The 16894-nt window shown below is 38.1% G+C and overlaps 1 protein-coding gene across 3 annotated transcripts in view; it reads left to right on the forward strand.

Moving 5' to 3' along the window:
* DNAH7 (dynein axonemal heavy chain 7) overlaps positions 1 to 16894 on the forward strand; it is a 229811-nt gene that overhangs the window by 185220 nt on the left and 27697 nt on the right. For all 3 annotated transcript variants that reach the window (XM_036023151.1, XM_036023150.1, XM_036023152.1), the window contains 6 exons: positions 2000 to 2126; positions 3274 to 3468; positions 4976 to 5068; positions 10607 to 10783; positions 11976 to 12137; positions 14224 to 14424. In XM_036023151.1, coding sequence (XP_035879044.1) covers positions 2000 to 2126; positions 3274 to 3468; positions 4976 to 5068; positions 10607 to 10783; positions 11976 to 12137; positions 14224 to 14424 — 955 coding nt within the window. The remainder of the gene's footprint in view (positions 1 to 1999; positions 2127 to 3273; positions 3469 to 4975; positions 5069 to 10606; positions 10784 to 11975; positions 12138 to 14223; positions 14425 to 16894) is intronic.

A 16894-nucleotide genomic window follows, 5' to 3' on the forward strand; every position in this document is an offset into this window, starting at 1 on the left:
TTTATCACCATTTATCTTAATGAGTTTTAATAAGTGAGCACACCTGGGTAACTAGCACCACAGTAAAGACATATTAGTGTCTCCTTCTAATCACTAACCCTCCCCCAAGGCAACCACTGGCCTGAGTTCTAACATCATAGTTTAATTTAGCCTGTTTTAGAACCTTATGTAAAAGGAGTACACGGTACGTGTTCTTTTGAGTCTGGCATCTGGCATCCAACTTTGTGAGGTTCATATTGTTTTGTGTAGTGCAGGGTTTTCACTCTTACAGTTGAATAGTATTCCATTGTGTGAATATATTGTTGAGGAAGTATAAAAATGAAATCTCCCAACTCAGATTTTTTCCAGAATTTGATGTGTATCACAGATAATCCATAGGAGCTGCAAAGATAGAAATCTCATCCTAACTTTACGTGCTGTTGGCGATGAGGTGATCTTGTGCATTAGCAAACTGCATATATCCAGAGAAAAAACAAACATCTGGTATCTTCATGACAGGAAGTAGTTTTGCAACTTGGAGGCAGGCACTGATCCAAGTTAGGTTCCTACCCTCCCAGAAGCTGGGAGGTGGGGGTGTTACCTTCCCTGACTTTTTGAGAAAGACATTCCTGGCTCATAAAGCTGACAAAAGGCCTAGGTTTTCAAAAGAATTTATTTGCATTTCAAAGAATGAAGAAAGGACTTGTAATTTTAAATCTGCAGAAGTAAATGCTATAAAAAATGGAAGGGAAGGAAATCTCTTTTATTTTCAATAGAGAGAATTATCTCTCTTAATTTAAAGCTTGTATTTGTCCTTACACTATACCAGAAATTATTTATTCATTGACTGTTGAGGACATTTGGGTAGCTTCCAGTTTGGAACTATTACAGATGTTTGCTGCCTTCAGCATTCCTGCACTTGACTTTGTGTGCACACCTTTCTGGTAGGCGTGGCTCCAAGAATGGAATCAGTGAGCACAGGCTACACGTGTGTTGCAGCTCAGTAAGCACTGCCAGACAGAGTTCCAGAGTCGTAGCCCAAGAGACAGTCTCTTAGCCAGTCTTGTTTAATCTTCTCCTTTTCCTTTTTTTAGTAAAATAAGGGGTTTCCACTAAGGAGCTAGCTCTCATTCAGAAATTAAATTTAGAATGAGTTCTCATAAGAATAATTTATCCGTCAATCATTGATAAATGCCGGATAAACTGTGGACTCTAGTTGGCTATTAGACTGTGTTATACCAAAGTCAAAAGAAGCATTTGATTAATAACAGCAGTCTACCAAATTATTTTAGAATCTTAACATTGTCTATACTTATCTCTCATTTCCTTTTATTCAGAGATAAAAATCTATTTTATTTTTGTTTGTCTTCTGACATTGTTATTTGTAATAATTATTGTTTAACTATGTAGTCAAACATATGTTATGGCTACTATGGTATATACTATGCAATAGCCAAAATAATTTGGATCACCTGTTTTTTCATAAAAGTTTTAACATACTAAAATTTATTAGGCCAAAATAAATAACTGTAGTAAAAAATATGTAAGTACAGAAACAAAAATCTAACTGGGATATAACTTTGTGACAGAGACCAAACTGAAATATCTCTTCCTGAATTAAGGAGATATTAATTTTGGGCTTTTCATTTAATATACAATATAGAATGTTTAGAAATATTTATGGAATAAATAAGTCAAATTTTACCCCAAGAAGTGTTGTATTACTAAAAATAATCCACAAACAATGTAATAGATCAATATATCACGCATAGATTTTTTTCCAAAAGGAAGATTTTACTAAAAATTAGTAGACAACAAAACACAATTCTATTGGTGTTTCTAAATTGTGCAGGTCTCAAATTAGTGCACTCAGTTAATGAGGATCCTTGATTGTTGGAGAGTAATTGACCAGAAAGCTGTGACCATAGCACAGATTTAATCATTTATAAGTTTCCTTAAAGCATTTTCTTTCAACTATAATGCATTTTTATTTTTTTACTTTTCTTTCTGTTGACCTTAGACTTCAAATTCTCAAGGATCATTTTACTTATTCTCTCTATGTCAATGTCTGCCGATCACTCTTTGAAAAGGATAAGCTACTTTTTTCCTTTTGTCTAACTGTAAATCTGCTGATACATGAGCATCAGGTCAGTACTGTTTTAATTTGTAGAGAAAAAACCCATAATATTAACGTTAATTCATTAACTTACTGAATTGTATGTGGATATATGTAAAAAGAGTTGGAAATTGTTAAACAATAGTAATAATTATTAAAGTTAAGGCAAGACGACACAACTAAACTGAAATTCAGAGGTGAAAAATTAAGCACAGAGTTAATTATATAATTACTATTTAAACTTTTTTGTTTTCATTTAAAATAAATTTGTTTCTATTAGAATCTCATATAAATATGCATATAATTTTACTAAATATATTGATATATTTACATGAAGTAATAGTGCAAATGGTAATGTTTTTAAGAACTTGTGCAAGTTAGTCAAATCTAACCATTTGTGTTGAACATACCTTTCATAAATTTTTGCTGTTTTAAATCCATTCACTTAAAATATCGGGAGTTGGGGGAGTGGAGGAATTGGGGGAAAAAAGGAAAAGAAAAAGAACTCATGGACACGGACCACAGAGCAGTGATTTCAGGGCCGGGGGAGGATGGGTGGAGGTGGTACAGGGGGCATAAATGATGATAGAAAAAATATAATAAAAATGAAAAATAAAATAAAATAAAATATAAGAAGCACTTTAAGAATGGAAGACAGGTAGTGTGTAAGTTCACTATTTTTTTATACTTATATGTTTAAGATTCATTGATTTCCTTGGTGATGTATTGATTGAATTCTAAAGGAGTAAATACTTTTTCTTAGATTTCTTGCAAACGTTTCATGATGGTACCTGGTTATATTTTAGGGAAAATATTTGAAAACATGGAAGAATGATTCCTTTCTGTCTTCCCACAGTTTTTGGAGCAAACAGAACCCTATGTAGTCAATTGGAAATCATATATTCAAGTAGAATATATTCAGATTTCCATGTTTAGTAATTTTGGAAGAAAATTATCAAAAAGCAGCTTTTTCAAATGAAACTATTTTGAAAAATCATGATGATAGGTACAATGGTTTCTTATTAATAAACACTAAGCTTTATTGGTAGCTATCGAATTTCATAGGAACCATTCCCAAAACTTGAAAATCAACAGTCACTTCTTTTAAAAGGGTTGTAAATTTACTATGTCTGTGATGAACTTGTTTCTGACTCTTCACGCTACTTTGTTTTCAAAAGATTAATAAAGCTGAGTGGAGATTTCTGCTCACTGGTGGCATTGGACTGGACAATCCTCACGCCAACCCTTGCACGTGGCTTCCTCAAAAATCCTGGGATGAAATATGCCGACTCGATGACCTGCCTTCTTTTAAAACCATTCGTAAGGAGTTTATGCGCTTAAAGGATGGATGGAAAAAAGTGTATGATAGTTTGGTATGTTTTTAACCCTCTTGCTTTCCAAAGTTTTTAATGGAGAAAATGTTAAATAACATACTCTTATCTTTGAATACAAACAAGATTCAAGTAAGCTATAAACACCTGGTCAGATATTAAAAATCAAAGTTTAGATTTATATTATCCCCACCTTCTAAATCACTGGTTCCATTTGGACTTCTCTTCGAATTCTTTGAACTGTGGGGAGATGCAAAAAAGCTGCCTGATCCTTAAAAATATTCTTTTTGAATTTCCATGCTAGGTTTTTATTTTTTGCCAACATATACTTTGGCAATCACAAGCAGAGGGACTAAAATTTTACAAAACAGTTATTGTTTAGATTTTCTGAATGCAGGATACAAGCTAATAAATATTTTTGTCATTTGAGGAGAGGGAAAGGCTAATATTTCTCAAATATTTTTGTGAGACCCTATCTTGCTAATTAGAGGCTATTATAGTTAACATACACTAGGATAATCACAGTTTCCTTCTGGAATTCATGGAAGTTGTTGCCTTCCTAATTTTCTAATTTTTTAGCACAAGTGCTAGTTTTTACCAATTCCCAGCTAATTTTTTCTATCGCTTTGTTTCTCCTCTCTTGACATTTTGCTTAACTTGGGTTTAATTTGCACGAGCTCTGTTTGGGAAAGCTGGGAGGAGGAGAGAAAGAGCCAGATATGTGGGGAGCATTTTTTTATGTGAGTATCTATTTGTTGTATTATACATGATGGGGAGATTTTTGTCTAGGCATAAACTCAGATATTTTGGACAGGTTTCTTTGGATTTCTCATTGTTAGTAATACAACTATATTTCTTAGAGATAAATATGTTTTTGTAAGTACTACATTCTAATTTGAAATAGAAATTTGTTCACTGTACTGAAGCATGGAGATTGCTCATCTGAGATACTGCATAGCCTTCCCTGAAGTTTCAAAGGTACAAATGTCCCCCTTTTTTCTCAAGGTTACTTGTCCTGGGACCTTGATTCTTCTCTTCCTATATATTTGTAATAGCTCTTTCTCTTTTTTAGCTTCTTTACTTGCACATTTTCAAATATCTCTTTATTAAAAGGGTACAAAACTTGTTCAAAACAAGAAATAACAATAAATTTTAGTACAATACCTTTCCTTGTAATAAATGTTTATTTTAATCAATAGATGACCCAAGTAGCTGGTAGATTCTTTTAGATGCCTTTGGAGAAAAAATGGGAATGAAGCTTCATACACACATTTATTGTTTTCATAAGGATCATTTTATTTATTGATTACTATTCACATTGAGGTTAACCTGCTTAATTCATGTCTTGGTTTTGATGCCTTTGTGGTGTTTTAAATTTTATTTTCATAGCTTTGCCTCAATCTAATAAAACTTACACTTAGCATTCCTGATTTTATTTAGTAATTATGCTTTCTCTAAAAATTGGATTATAAGTCAAAATACTATTGCTGTTGTTGTTTTTAGAAGTAATCTCCAAAGTAACATTAAATTATCTCCACTGTAATTCTAGGAACCACATCACGAGACTTTTCCTGAGGTTTGGAAAGATAAAGTAAATGAGTTTCAAAAGATGCTTATCATTCGTTGCCTGAGGCCAGACAAGGTAACTGTGGGCCTTGAAAGCAGCTCCTCTATTTCTCCTCCTTGATCCACAGTCCACCAGAGGGTGGGTGGAGCAGCCTAGCGAATGACCCCGCTTCTTTCCAATGCAGCCACTCTTCCAAAAGTTGGCATATTTATTAGAAGCACACTAAATTCAGATCATATTTTATGAGTCTTCCTAAAGTATGCTTCCCCAGTTTCTCACAGTCTACTTCTTTTACATGCTGTAATCTCATTTTTTTTTATTCTTAGTATTTCAGTAAAATTAGTCAGTGATGTTAACATCAAGCTAATACACTAGAATTTCTGGTTCTTCAAATGCTATCTTTATATATAGTTCTTTGATAGCCTTTGGAAAGTTAGTAGAATATTATTTTTAAGACATTTATCATCGCTGACTACAAAGTAAACTATCAATAACTTTAGTTTTGCTTTCTTCAAATAATAAATTATATAACCAACATATCAGCTGACCTTTCATGTCAGTGAATTTGAGTACTCATCAAGATCCTCACTGGTATTATACTCCATTAAAAAGAACTATTCATGCCCCGGCTGGTGTGGCACAGTGGATTGACCACTGGACTATGAAGCAAAGGATTGCTGGTTCTATTCCTAGTTGGGGCATGTGCCTGGGTTTCGGGCCAGGTCCCCAATACGGGCCTCTCAAGAGGCAACCACACATTAATGTTTCTCTCCCTCTCTTTCTCTCTCCCTTCTTCTCTCTAAAAATAAATAAATAAAATATTTTTTAAAAAGAAATATTCATTTAAGTATAATGGTTCATATCCACAGAGCTATCCACATACTCAGAAAAAATATAGAAATTAGGTGTGTTGGAAAAAAATTGCAAAAATATTCTAATTATCTACAGTTTCTACTCAAGTAAAAGTAACATATAATTATTTAAGAACTTACTGTATTCATAATTTAAGTTGCTAAGGAATATAAGACAACATTTCCATCCTAACCAAAAAAAAGAAGAAGAAGAAGAAAAGCAGAACTTAGATGGTGAAAGCAATATATTTTTTAAATGTTTGTATACATGTCAGTGATAATACGACATGGGGGCATTCATTCTTCTGTGAGCCAGAGTCTGTTCCACGACAGCTTGTGATTCTTGCTTGACTCGGCAGATGTTCTTAACCAGGACCAGAGCATCCGTTAGACAAAGTACCTGGGGACCGTGATGCTTTTCGGGGTCCGCGCAGATGTTTTAATTTCTTTTATGATCAGAAAATATGACCCAATCTATATTATATTTGTAATTATACCCAAACAATTGTAAAATATAATTTTTAATTTTTTTAATGAAGGAAGGGGCCCACGATGTGCCTAGGGCCCACTAAAGTCATAATGCTGCCCTGCTCTTAGGTGCCGGAAGCAATTATAGTTGTTTAATTATTATTAAACTGATGGTGGAGGATGAAACATCCCCTTGGTAGCTCTTTTACAAAATGAATCTCCACTGAAACTTTAGGGTTAATCCTAAGTTTTTGTTCCAAGTATTAATAAGGAAGAATATGAAATGCTTTAAATCTTGTCTAATATGGCTTCTGCCTTTACAACCTTTTATTAGAATTTTTAAAGGTTTTTACTTTGTTTCGTAAGCTAGATAAAGACACACTAAAATGACCCTGCATATGCTGCTGGTCTTCTTCCCTCGGTATTTGAAAAGCAAAGGACCCTCTGTTCATTAAAGGTGATCAATGAGCCATTTCCTAATTGCAGCAGTTTCCTCTATGAAAGTCTTTTCCTCGGTTTTATGACTAAAAAATTTGACATTGTAATCTGAAAATAAATTGAGCTACCAAACAGTTCAACTATTACTTTTCATATTCTCTTTTTAAAGTGGTTTTGAGGGAGGTGGGGCGTTCGATATTCAAGCTGAGGAGGTCTTGTTTGTATGTTTTTGTATTTAAATCAGTTGAGATTAAATTTATGGTTTCCTCCTTCTCTTAGCTGCTCTAATACTTCAGTACCCCATCTTGTAACTTTTTCCTCTCTATCTCCTCTAGATTCTCCTTGGATGGGTGGGTGAGTGGGTAGACATTAATGCTTCTCAGCAATATTTTCGGTTCTTTCCTTCTGTGCACACTCGAGGTGGGGGGATTGGTCATACACCTTGCTTTGGACAATAAAATGTTAGCATTTAACGGCCGGTGTGAGATTTTCCAGGGCACTCACTGGCCATCAAAGTTGTGGAATCCTGTGTTGACATTTAAACCATAAACAAGCTGGATTGCTGAGCCAGCACAGTGAATTAGTTACCTGCGTACCCAGGCAAACTTGCAGGGGTAAAAAATAAGCTCTTGTTGTGTTAAGCCACTAAAATGTGGAAATTGTTTGCCACTATGACATAACTCTATTTATCCGAGGTCACAGGTGGCAAACACAAGGCCCGGGGGCCGAATCTGGCCCTCCACCTTATTTTATGCAGCCTGGCACCTTGTTTCTACCTGGCGACAGCACTGAGCTCTCAGTTAACTGTTAGGGAGTAGTTACATTTACACAGTCCTAAAATTACATTCGGCCCTTTGAAGGCAACCGCAAGGCCAGTGTGGCACCCAGTGAAAATGAGTGTGACACCCCTTTTAAGTGGGACTTTATCTAGATGTACTATCTCATCTGAAATCCTCAGTATAAAAATAATCAGTAGTATGCTCTTACATTATCAAACCTTTCAATCTTACTATTACCAGGTATTCTAGCTTCTAGTGATGAACTGTTGATTTTGGAATCTATATATGTTAAAATATATATGGCAATTATGCTTTTAAAAGAGTTTTCCAAATTAAAATGGTATTCGCATACCAGAGAAAGTACCAGTGCTACATGGAACTGATATTTGGACTATGGCTATGTAGATTTCATTTCTTTGTAATATCTAAGTCATGAGATACTATAACATCCACTCAGAAAACCAGCAATTGCTTCAACTCTGGCTTAAAATATACTTTATTTGTCTACACAATTTTTTTATCTTCTTTCTACTGCTCTTCCCTTAATACCCACTCCACCCAGGGAAGAAACTGCAAGGGCCAGGTTCTCCACTGCCCTTGCTCGGAAAGATGTAAGAGTTCCTGACTAGATCACCAAGGGCCAGGTTCTCCACTGCCCTTGCTCGGAAAGATGTAAGAGTTCCTGACTAGATCACCTATAGAAAAATGAGATGGCTTGCACTTTCCTTTAAAATGTAATAAATAGTCCATGGTGTTTTATTTAGCGAAGAAGAATATCAAATGGATAAATACTGAAGTGTAGAATGTTTTGGGTCCATATGCAAAACGAAGAGCTTCTGGCCACAGTTCTCTCCTGAACTGTAAACAAAAAGCAAATTAATCAGCTTTCAATAACAAAGTTGTCAAATACAAGTTAATATGTTTCGCTGACCTCAGATAAATCTGGTAGGAGTGTGCAATACATAGAAAAACATAAGCCAGGGACCACAAACTTCTTTCCTGCCTTGTGGAAGATGGCTGCCTAGATTAGTCTGTAATTTCTGTTCCTGACAGATTTCATTTCACAAAGGCAACGCCGGCAAAATCAGATTGCAGCCGCAAACCCAAGTGATCGCCTTGCAAATTAAATTGCTTACACAGCCTTGTTTCTCTTTGTAGTGACGGTTCTGTCTAGGGAGCAAGCAAGCCTTGTTCAGTTTTAACATTAAAAAGGAAACACTGAAATTTGTCTCTGTTCAACACTGTCCACGGCAAACAGGAGGATTGCTTCACACCAGCCGTGTCTGCATGTGTGCAGTGGCCGACAGCAGCCGGAACCACTCACAAAGCAGGGGCCACTCATAACACAGACTTGCTAAAAGTTAAACCAAGCACTTAAGAGCCAGGTGCTTTCATTTTGTGTGTAAAACTATAATTTAGTAAAGAAGTCAGCCTTGGGAGGAAAGAGGTTATGAAAACAACGTTTTCTTTTCTTTTGTTAGTTTTCATTGTTTTTAATCTAGTGAGAAAAGACCAACGATGGGAAAAGAGTAATGAGGGGAAGGGTGAGGCGGAGGCCTGGGGAAGACAGGATATTTTTAGTTTCCTGCAATAAGCTTGACATCTGTGCCCACTCAAAATATCTGACACATGAAATAACTTAATCTGGAAACGAAACTCTAAGTGAATTTATGATTCTGTAATTTTTGGTTAGGATTTCTGTAATTAAAATTCCACACTCACAAAAGAAATCACCTTGAGTTATTTATCCATCCACTGGTTCAGCCGATACTTAATATGCACAAACAACACATGTGTTACCTTGTTAGGTAGGGTCTCGATTTCGCAGTACTTAATTTACTCTTCCTCCCCCATACATTTTCCATATTTGAATTTACCTAGAGGAATACTGGGAAGGGGTTACAAACTCCAGTGGAAGCCTGGATATTCTTCCACTATCAGCTCTTCACCCTCACACCCTTAGCGCACACACACACGCACACACTGTTTTAAAGCATTGTCACCTGTCATTGATCTTTACTTAACAGACCTGTGTGAAGAGACGTTCACCAAAATACACAATTAAACTTTGTAAATACTTGTAACCTTTTCCAGAGGAGCCCATCTTTTTTAAATACTTGGCATCTGCAAATTGTCCCTGCAGTTTGCTCCAAGGCCCCCAGTGTGCTGGTAGAATTGCCGCCTTGCATAGCATGTTGTGTGTCCACGTTACTCCATCCTCAGGTAGAGCAGGTATCCACTGAGAGTGGTTCTGGGGTCTTCCAAAGTTCTTTGTGTTCTTGTCACTCCGTGTCTCCTCTTCCTGGGTTATGCTGACATAATCTGGGAAGCTAGACGCAGGGAGACTTGTTTGTTAAGTGTACTTTATTGTTTGTTTGGGTCACACCTGAGTCATGATTATCTGGTGCCGTTGCCCAGACGTGATGAAGTTAGACCCTTCATCAGAGAGAAGGAGCGATGTCGCTAAAGCTGTACCTCAGCTGTGCTGATTAATGCGACTCCATTCCCGCCTCAGTGCCTGAGAGGGGCCCTCAAGCCGTGACGTTCGGCCCTTTCTCTAACACGCTTCCAGGAAATGCGCAGGCCTGCTATCCAAAATATTATGCAGGATAATTTTGCCTGTTTCTCAGGGGTGTGGGTTTATTTCACAGTGTTTGTTTTTGTGAAAACATTTTTTTTTTCAGAAACATTAGTTCTTTCTTGATGGTAGATAGTATTATATGAATCACACTAAAATTTCTTGGACTTTTGGAACATAGTGATTTAAAACTTAAGTAAAGAGCTAAGGTTTCTTATATTCTTCTATCCACTATGTGTTGAATACTCATTAAAAGGAAGAAACATGCCTTCAAATTCTGGTGTCTACTACCCACCTTTTTACTTAAATATTTATCATTTTTTTTTCTGTGCAAAAGGCATTAATATAAAGTGGTGCTTTTAACTGTCCACCAACATTAATGAATACCTAAGCAAGTATAGCTAGAGTCCTCTGTTTTAGAATGCCCTTGAATCTGAGCTTTCTAAGGTTTTAGGCAGATTGTCAATATTCTTTTAAATATACTCGTGTTTCTCCCTAGGTTATTCCAATGCTGCAAGAATTTATAATCATCAAGCTGGGACGTATATTCATCGAGCCGCCCCCCTTTGACCTATCCAAGGCATTTGCAGATAGTAACTGCTGTGCGCCCCTGATTTTCGTGCTCTCCCCTGGAGCGGATCCCATGGCTGCCCTTTTAAAATTCGCTGAAGACCAGGTACCTTAAAATAGACTGAGTTATCTGTGTGTGTGTGAGTAGGTGTACATACTATATACATGCACTTCCTTGTACTTCAAATGCTAAGCGGTAAGGTAACGGTAAATATTGATCACTCAGCCCTTGGAAGACTTGGGGTCCAGAGGTTGACTGAGTCCCAAGAAATTGATACCTAAATGGCTGCACTGATGTTAAAAATAGCTCCTTGTCTAAATTATAAAAACAGTTAGGGGGCTGTTGAAAATCCAGGAAGAAAAGCAGTGGTGGCTAGTGGTGGGTGGGACGTGATGGAGGTGGCTGGAAATATCCATTTTGTGTGAGACTTGCCCTCTCGAAATCAACACGACTTTTCCAGCCCTTTGAGACCCGCCAGTTCCTCTCCACTTAGCTTCCCACATTTTGCATTGTGATTATTCTCTGGCCCCTGTGTGGGACTGCTCAATGCATTGTCTTCGCTGGCTACCTTTACTTTCTCCAGAAACGGCAGCATCTGGCTCTTTGTTTTCTGCTGCTCTGCCTGCTGGTGTGGGTAAGCCATGGGCACTCCGGCAGGGCTCAGGGCCTTCCTCTTCCACTGCTGCCATAACTCAAGGCATCTTCCAAAGAGCATTCGAATCGTTACCAACCTAGAGAGAAGGAGCTCAGGGCACCACGGATGCAGTACCCAGCAGCTACAGACGAGTCAGGGTGTAGTAGAAATGAATTCCAAGCAAACATCCCCATAAAATTCTTTAAAGTAACTTTTAAATGGGAATTAAGGGTTAATGGTTTTTTCCTCCAAATTTTCTGCACTAGCCAAATTAGGTAAAATATTCAAAAACTTAGACAAGTTCATCTATCTATTCATAGTTTTCTTTGCATCTCTGGATTTTAGGAGTTGCTGCATGACGACCAAACCCTCTCATCGCCTCCTCATGTTAAAAGTCTTCACAATTTCTTTTTCTGTCCCTTAGCTCAACAATCAAAAACTCTGCAAAATTTTTCACCCATTACCATGACTGTTTTCTACATGAGTTGACTGCTTTTTCATCTAAGTGGTTATAGGATTCTTAATCATTAAGAGTTTTTTTAGGGCTGCATATATTCAGACCTTTGAAGGATGCTATCTAATTAAATTTCAATATGTCTAATGCTAACATTTCCTGTAATAATAATAATGATTCTTTCACATTTTTATTACTTTTGTACACAGGGATATGGGGGATCAAAACTTAGCTCTTTATCTCTCGGTCAAGGCCAAGGGCCCATAGCTATGAAGATGTTAGAAAAAGCTGTCAAGGAAGGAACATGGGTTGTTCTTCAGAACTGTCACCTTGCCACCTCTTGGATGCCAACCCTTGAGAAAGTTTGTGAGGTAAAAATATGACTTTATTTGTATTAAATTGTGTTCCCTCAATATAATTAATGATGTACAAATGATCTAAGTAATTCCATTCCTGTCCTCTAATTTGGAGGGTTGCAGGTAAGTAACGTGTCTGGATTGCAGAGGACAGACTGGCTTTGGGAACTAAGGCACTGGGAGGAGCACACAGCCAGACCTTGCTGGATCCCTCTTAGTAAGGGCAAGGGCTCCTCCAGGGGAGCAGCCTCGAAGATGAGTGTAAACAACAGGGTAGGAAGAAGGCAATTTACTTTTTACAGCAGTGGACCAAAAACAACAAGGGAGGCTTTTCAGGGTGAGATTTGTGTGGCACTCCAAAACATTTCAAGGTGTAATTTTTCTTTAATTCACTTCTCACCCACTTAGCTAGTGATCCTGCCACGGAGGACCAGTCCTAAACCAAAGGCTACTCCTTCCACCCTCTTTGCACCGGGTCACGGTACTGCCCTCTTTCTGTAAGCAGAAATCCCAGGAAGAAACCCATTTAGTTCCACTGAGTAAACAGAGCACCTGGTACTTGATTTCAGTAAACACAGAGAAAATATGTCCTCTATAATTACCCACGACTCCAGCCCCCTTCTACGGAGTACTGCAAGCTACTAAATAACCAAGGTAATGCTATAACTTGCACTATGCAGATGCTCAAATGAAACTTTAAGGAGCAGGTTGCATTTTTCTTCATGTTGCTTGTCACTATTTTGTCTGTATCTCCCACAGAATGGGAGCACCATGAGGACAGTAACTTCGTTCTCTTCTCTGCTTTGTCTCCAGCACCTTGAATAGTGCCTGGCCCATGGCAGGCAATCAATACATATTTACTGAATTTGTAAATGAATATTGCTTCACTGCTTGAAACTGTTCGATGGATTCCCATTTCATGCGAGACAAAGTTCCAACCCGCATCACGGCTTTCAACACCCTTTCTCCTCTGACCTTCACCCACCTGCCAGGCTTCCTCTTTGGCCTCTTTCCATCTCGATTTCCACGCTCTATCCATTTGAACATCTTTCCTTTTCAATGCATAACACACTTTCTCAAGAATGTAAGCCATTTGTAATAATTGTGATTTCTATCCGAAACACTATGCTTTTTATTATTTGCCTTACCAACATCCTCTCATCATTAGGCCTTATGTTAGAGATTTTATATTTGTGCCTGTTTCCCTGTGGTTCCACTGTCCCTTGGCCATGCTTATGACCTGTTGAATTGCACCATATATTCCCATCAACGAGTCATTTAGGAGAGGAGAGCGGTCTCTCATGGGTGAACTTGACTCAAAGTCCCATGAGTCATGTTGCTTGAGTCACTGGGCTTAGGGCAGCTAGTGGGAGAAAAAATGGTGCCCTCACCACTCACCAAAGAACCTAGGCACTTATGCATTCTTCCTAATTCACCCCTACCCCATTACCACATGAATGCTCAATTTTTTAACTGATGGATATTGTCAATTTTAAAAATGTAGATCCCACTGAATGGACGATTGGGGGAGAGAGCAGTAGGGAGTGGGACGGAACAGGAAGAAAGGGAAGGGCCCCTGAGAGCTGTCCCTAGTCTATACAGCCTTCAGCACGGTGCCCAGCGTTCTGTTATCCTCTTCAATGCAGGCCTGATTGGCCCCTAAACAAATAGAGCTCCTAGTGATGTGTTTCTTGTTTCGGGATACACCAGTTCTTCTCACCGTTCAAAATGCTCTCTTCTTACTCCTGCTTAGTTTAATATTGACATATCTATAATGTCGCTTATTTTTACAACGTGGCTACAGCACACACACACACACACACACACACACACACACAAAAGGAGTATTCTTAATCCAGCTCTGACGCAGAGAATAATTTCTGTAAATATTTCAGCAATATCAATGGTCATATGATTTAATTGTATCAAGTGTACTGTTTCCAGGGCAGAATCAGATTTTAAGACTTTTGCCTTAAATTGCAGCTGTGAGGTCTGCTCTGTAAAAATGCTTGCTCCCAGTTCCAGCCCATCGTAGACCCGTGCGATCTAGAGAGTTCACTGATTTTATCTTTGCTTTTGTATCTGGTTTCTTTTCCTGCAGGAGTTAAGCCCAGAATCAACACATCCAGATTTCCGAATCTGGCTGACAAGTTACCCATCTCCAAATTTCCCTGTGTCTGTACTGCAGAACGGAGTGAAAATGACCAATGAAGCACCGAAAGGTTTACGGGCTAATATTATCCGATCGTACCTCATGGATCCAATCTCTGACCCCGAGTTCTTTGGCAGCTGCAAAAAGCCTGTTAGTAATGGCCAAGTCTTGTTACCTCAGCCCTGTAAAGCAATTTAAGTGGCCCCTGGTGATCGTGAATGTGTGTGCTGAGTGAAACTACAAATTAAATAGGCCTCCTGCACTGCAGTGCAGTTGGTTTTGATTACTGATTATTGACTGTGCTGAAGTCAATTTTATTAATATTTTATTTTAATTTTACTACCAGCCTCATTCCAGCTCAGCTGAGATCTTGTGTGCTGTCATTAATAATGTAGCTTTCTATTTAGAAAATCAGCTGTAAGCCATTCCCAGTACAAATCTGCAAGGTTGGAGAATCTTGTTTCAGGATATTAACTGAGCCCTATGCTATTTAGAGCCATATCTTTAAATTAAAATATAAAAATATTTCCTCCATATAACCATAATGAGAGCCAAAATGATTTTACTCCTTGATTGATGGGACTCATAAGGGTCTTTTTTAGCATCACCAGGCAAGCAGGGAAACCACCTACCGCTTTCGTGATTAGAATTCTGTGTGTGAGTGTCTGTGACCTAAAATTGTTTCACAGCGTTTTACCATAATTAAAAATGGAAGAGTTTCTTCTTAAGAGAGGTTATGAACCTTGGTAAGTTTTTGCCATTTAAAAGCTTACATGCTTGAAGCCGGAATGTGTTTTAAGTACACATCAAAGGAAAACATTTTTTAAAAAAGTACTTTCATTAAACAAAAGTCTTAGGTACTAAAAAAAAAGCACCTATATTTAAAACGAAGTCAAACCTTATTCGAAGCTTCTAAGGCCAGCTGTATGACTAATTTTCGCATTGATTAGGCCCAGAGAGAGCAGGTTGCTCCCAGGTAGGTGGTGAGGGCATTTCTGCATGTTATAGCTGGACAGAAGCCCTTTTGAAAAATTTTGCTTCCTTTTTTCTAAACCCAAAATGTCTGTAATGGTAGTCACACGTATTTGCAAGCCAGGGCTTCTATGAACCGCAGTCCAAACCAAAACTCCAATCTCCTCCAATGCCAAAGCAGCACATCATAATTGTTCTGGTTTAATTTTTTATTGGGGAATATTTTTAAATTTACAGAAAAGTTGTAAGTATAAAAGCTGCACAAAGAATACCCCTATGCCCTGTGCCCATATTCACCTCCTGCTACTACATACCATGTCCCGGTAAATTAGGTGTGCCCTGGCCCTCTGTTCCTAAATAAATACTTCAGTGCTCATTTGTTAAGAAGAGAGGTGTTATCCCAGTATGGTTATTAGTTCAGTAAATTTCACAAGGACACACTATGTATCTAATCCACCACCTGTGTTCTAAACTTGTCAGCTGATTCACTAGGACCTCGGCCCTGCTCACTGCTACAGGGCTGCTCTAGGGTTAGGGTGTGTTTAGTTCTTCTCTCTCTTTGCCTTCTTTGATCCTAAACATTTGCTTAGCCTTTCCTTGTCTTTGGTGAGATTGACATTTCTGCAGAATTCATCTCCCCACCCTTTTATAAAAATATATTTATGTTTTGGATTTGCTCAACATTTCTTAATGTTTAGATTCATATTATGCATTCTTAGCCAGAAACGACATTGTGTCCTCAGGGTTTCACATCGGGATATTTATGGCATGCCTGTTTGTGCCTCATTGATGGCACTAATCTTAATTATCTGGATAACGTGTCTTCTTGTTTCTTTACTATGTAATAACTGTTTTTCCCCTTGAAACTAAGAGTCAGTCTGTAAAGAGCCATTTTAGGGCCGTGCAACTATCCCGTTTCTCAACAAAACACACCTCTGAGCCAGTAGCTGTTGCTGATTGTCACCCGATCCGGGTATTCCCTGGGAGGATTCTGGTTCTGGCACTCGCCCCACGCCTGACATTTGGCGCTCCGCTGTCAGCCTCGGGCCTCCGCTCACCCCCATTTATATACCTAGTATTGATGTGGGCTCACGGCTTCCTTGGGGTGTTTGTCCCCCAGTGGTTTACAGTGCATTCCTATTTTTAAGCCTTTTGCTCAAATTGTCCTAGATTTGTTCAGCGAGTGTTCTTCCAAATTGTCTCCTCTGTACTTGTTGTAGGTCCCATCATTTTACAAAGTCTGTTGTTATTATTACCCTCTTACTTTCTGGCAGAAAATGCTCCTGGCTCATCAGTGCCACTGGCCTGCAACCAGCCCTTTCTCTGAAGAGTCCTAGTGCCTTTTTAGAGAAAACTGGTATTAGAGACCAAAGTCTGGGTGCTGGAAAAGAGCTCATTACTAACTGCATTGTCTTTGGTGCTTGGCCCTTTCAGTGGAGAGAACTTGTAAATATATACATGTACTATATACATATACATTTGCAAAAATATATACACACATATATACATGCATACATATAAGTATATATACTCACATGCATATTTTAGAAGTAATGCGTTCTTAGCACTACCTCTGATTTCAGTCCATCTCCTCGGGGTTTTTTCTCGCTTTTCCTCATTCTATATTTGCATGTCCCTCTTCTACAGC

The sequence above is a fragment of the Phyllostomus discolor genome, chromosome 4 (genome assembly GCF_004126475.2).
Source record: "Phyllostomus discolor isolate MPI-MPIP mPhyDis1 chromosome 4, mPhyDis1.pri.v3, whole genome shotgun sequence".
Lineage (NCBI taxonomy): Eukaryota > Metazoa > Chordata > Mammalia > Chiroptera > Phyllostomidae > Phyllostomus > Phyllostomus discolor.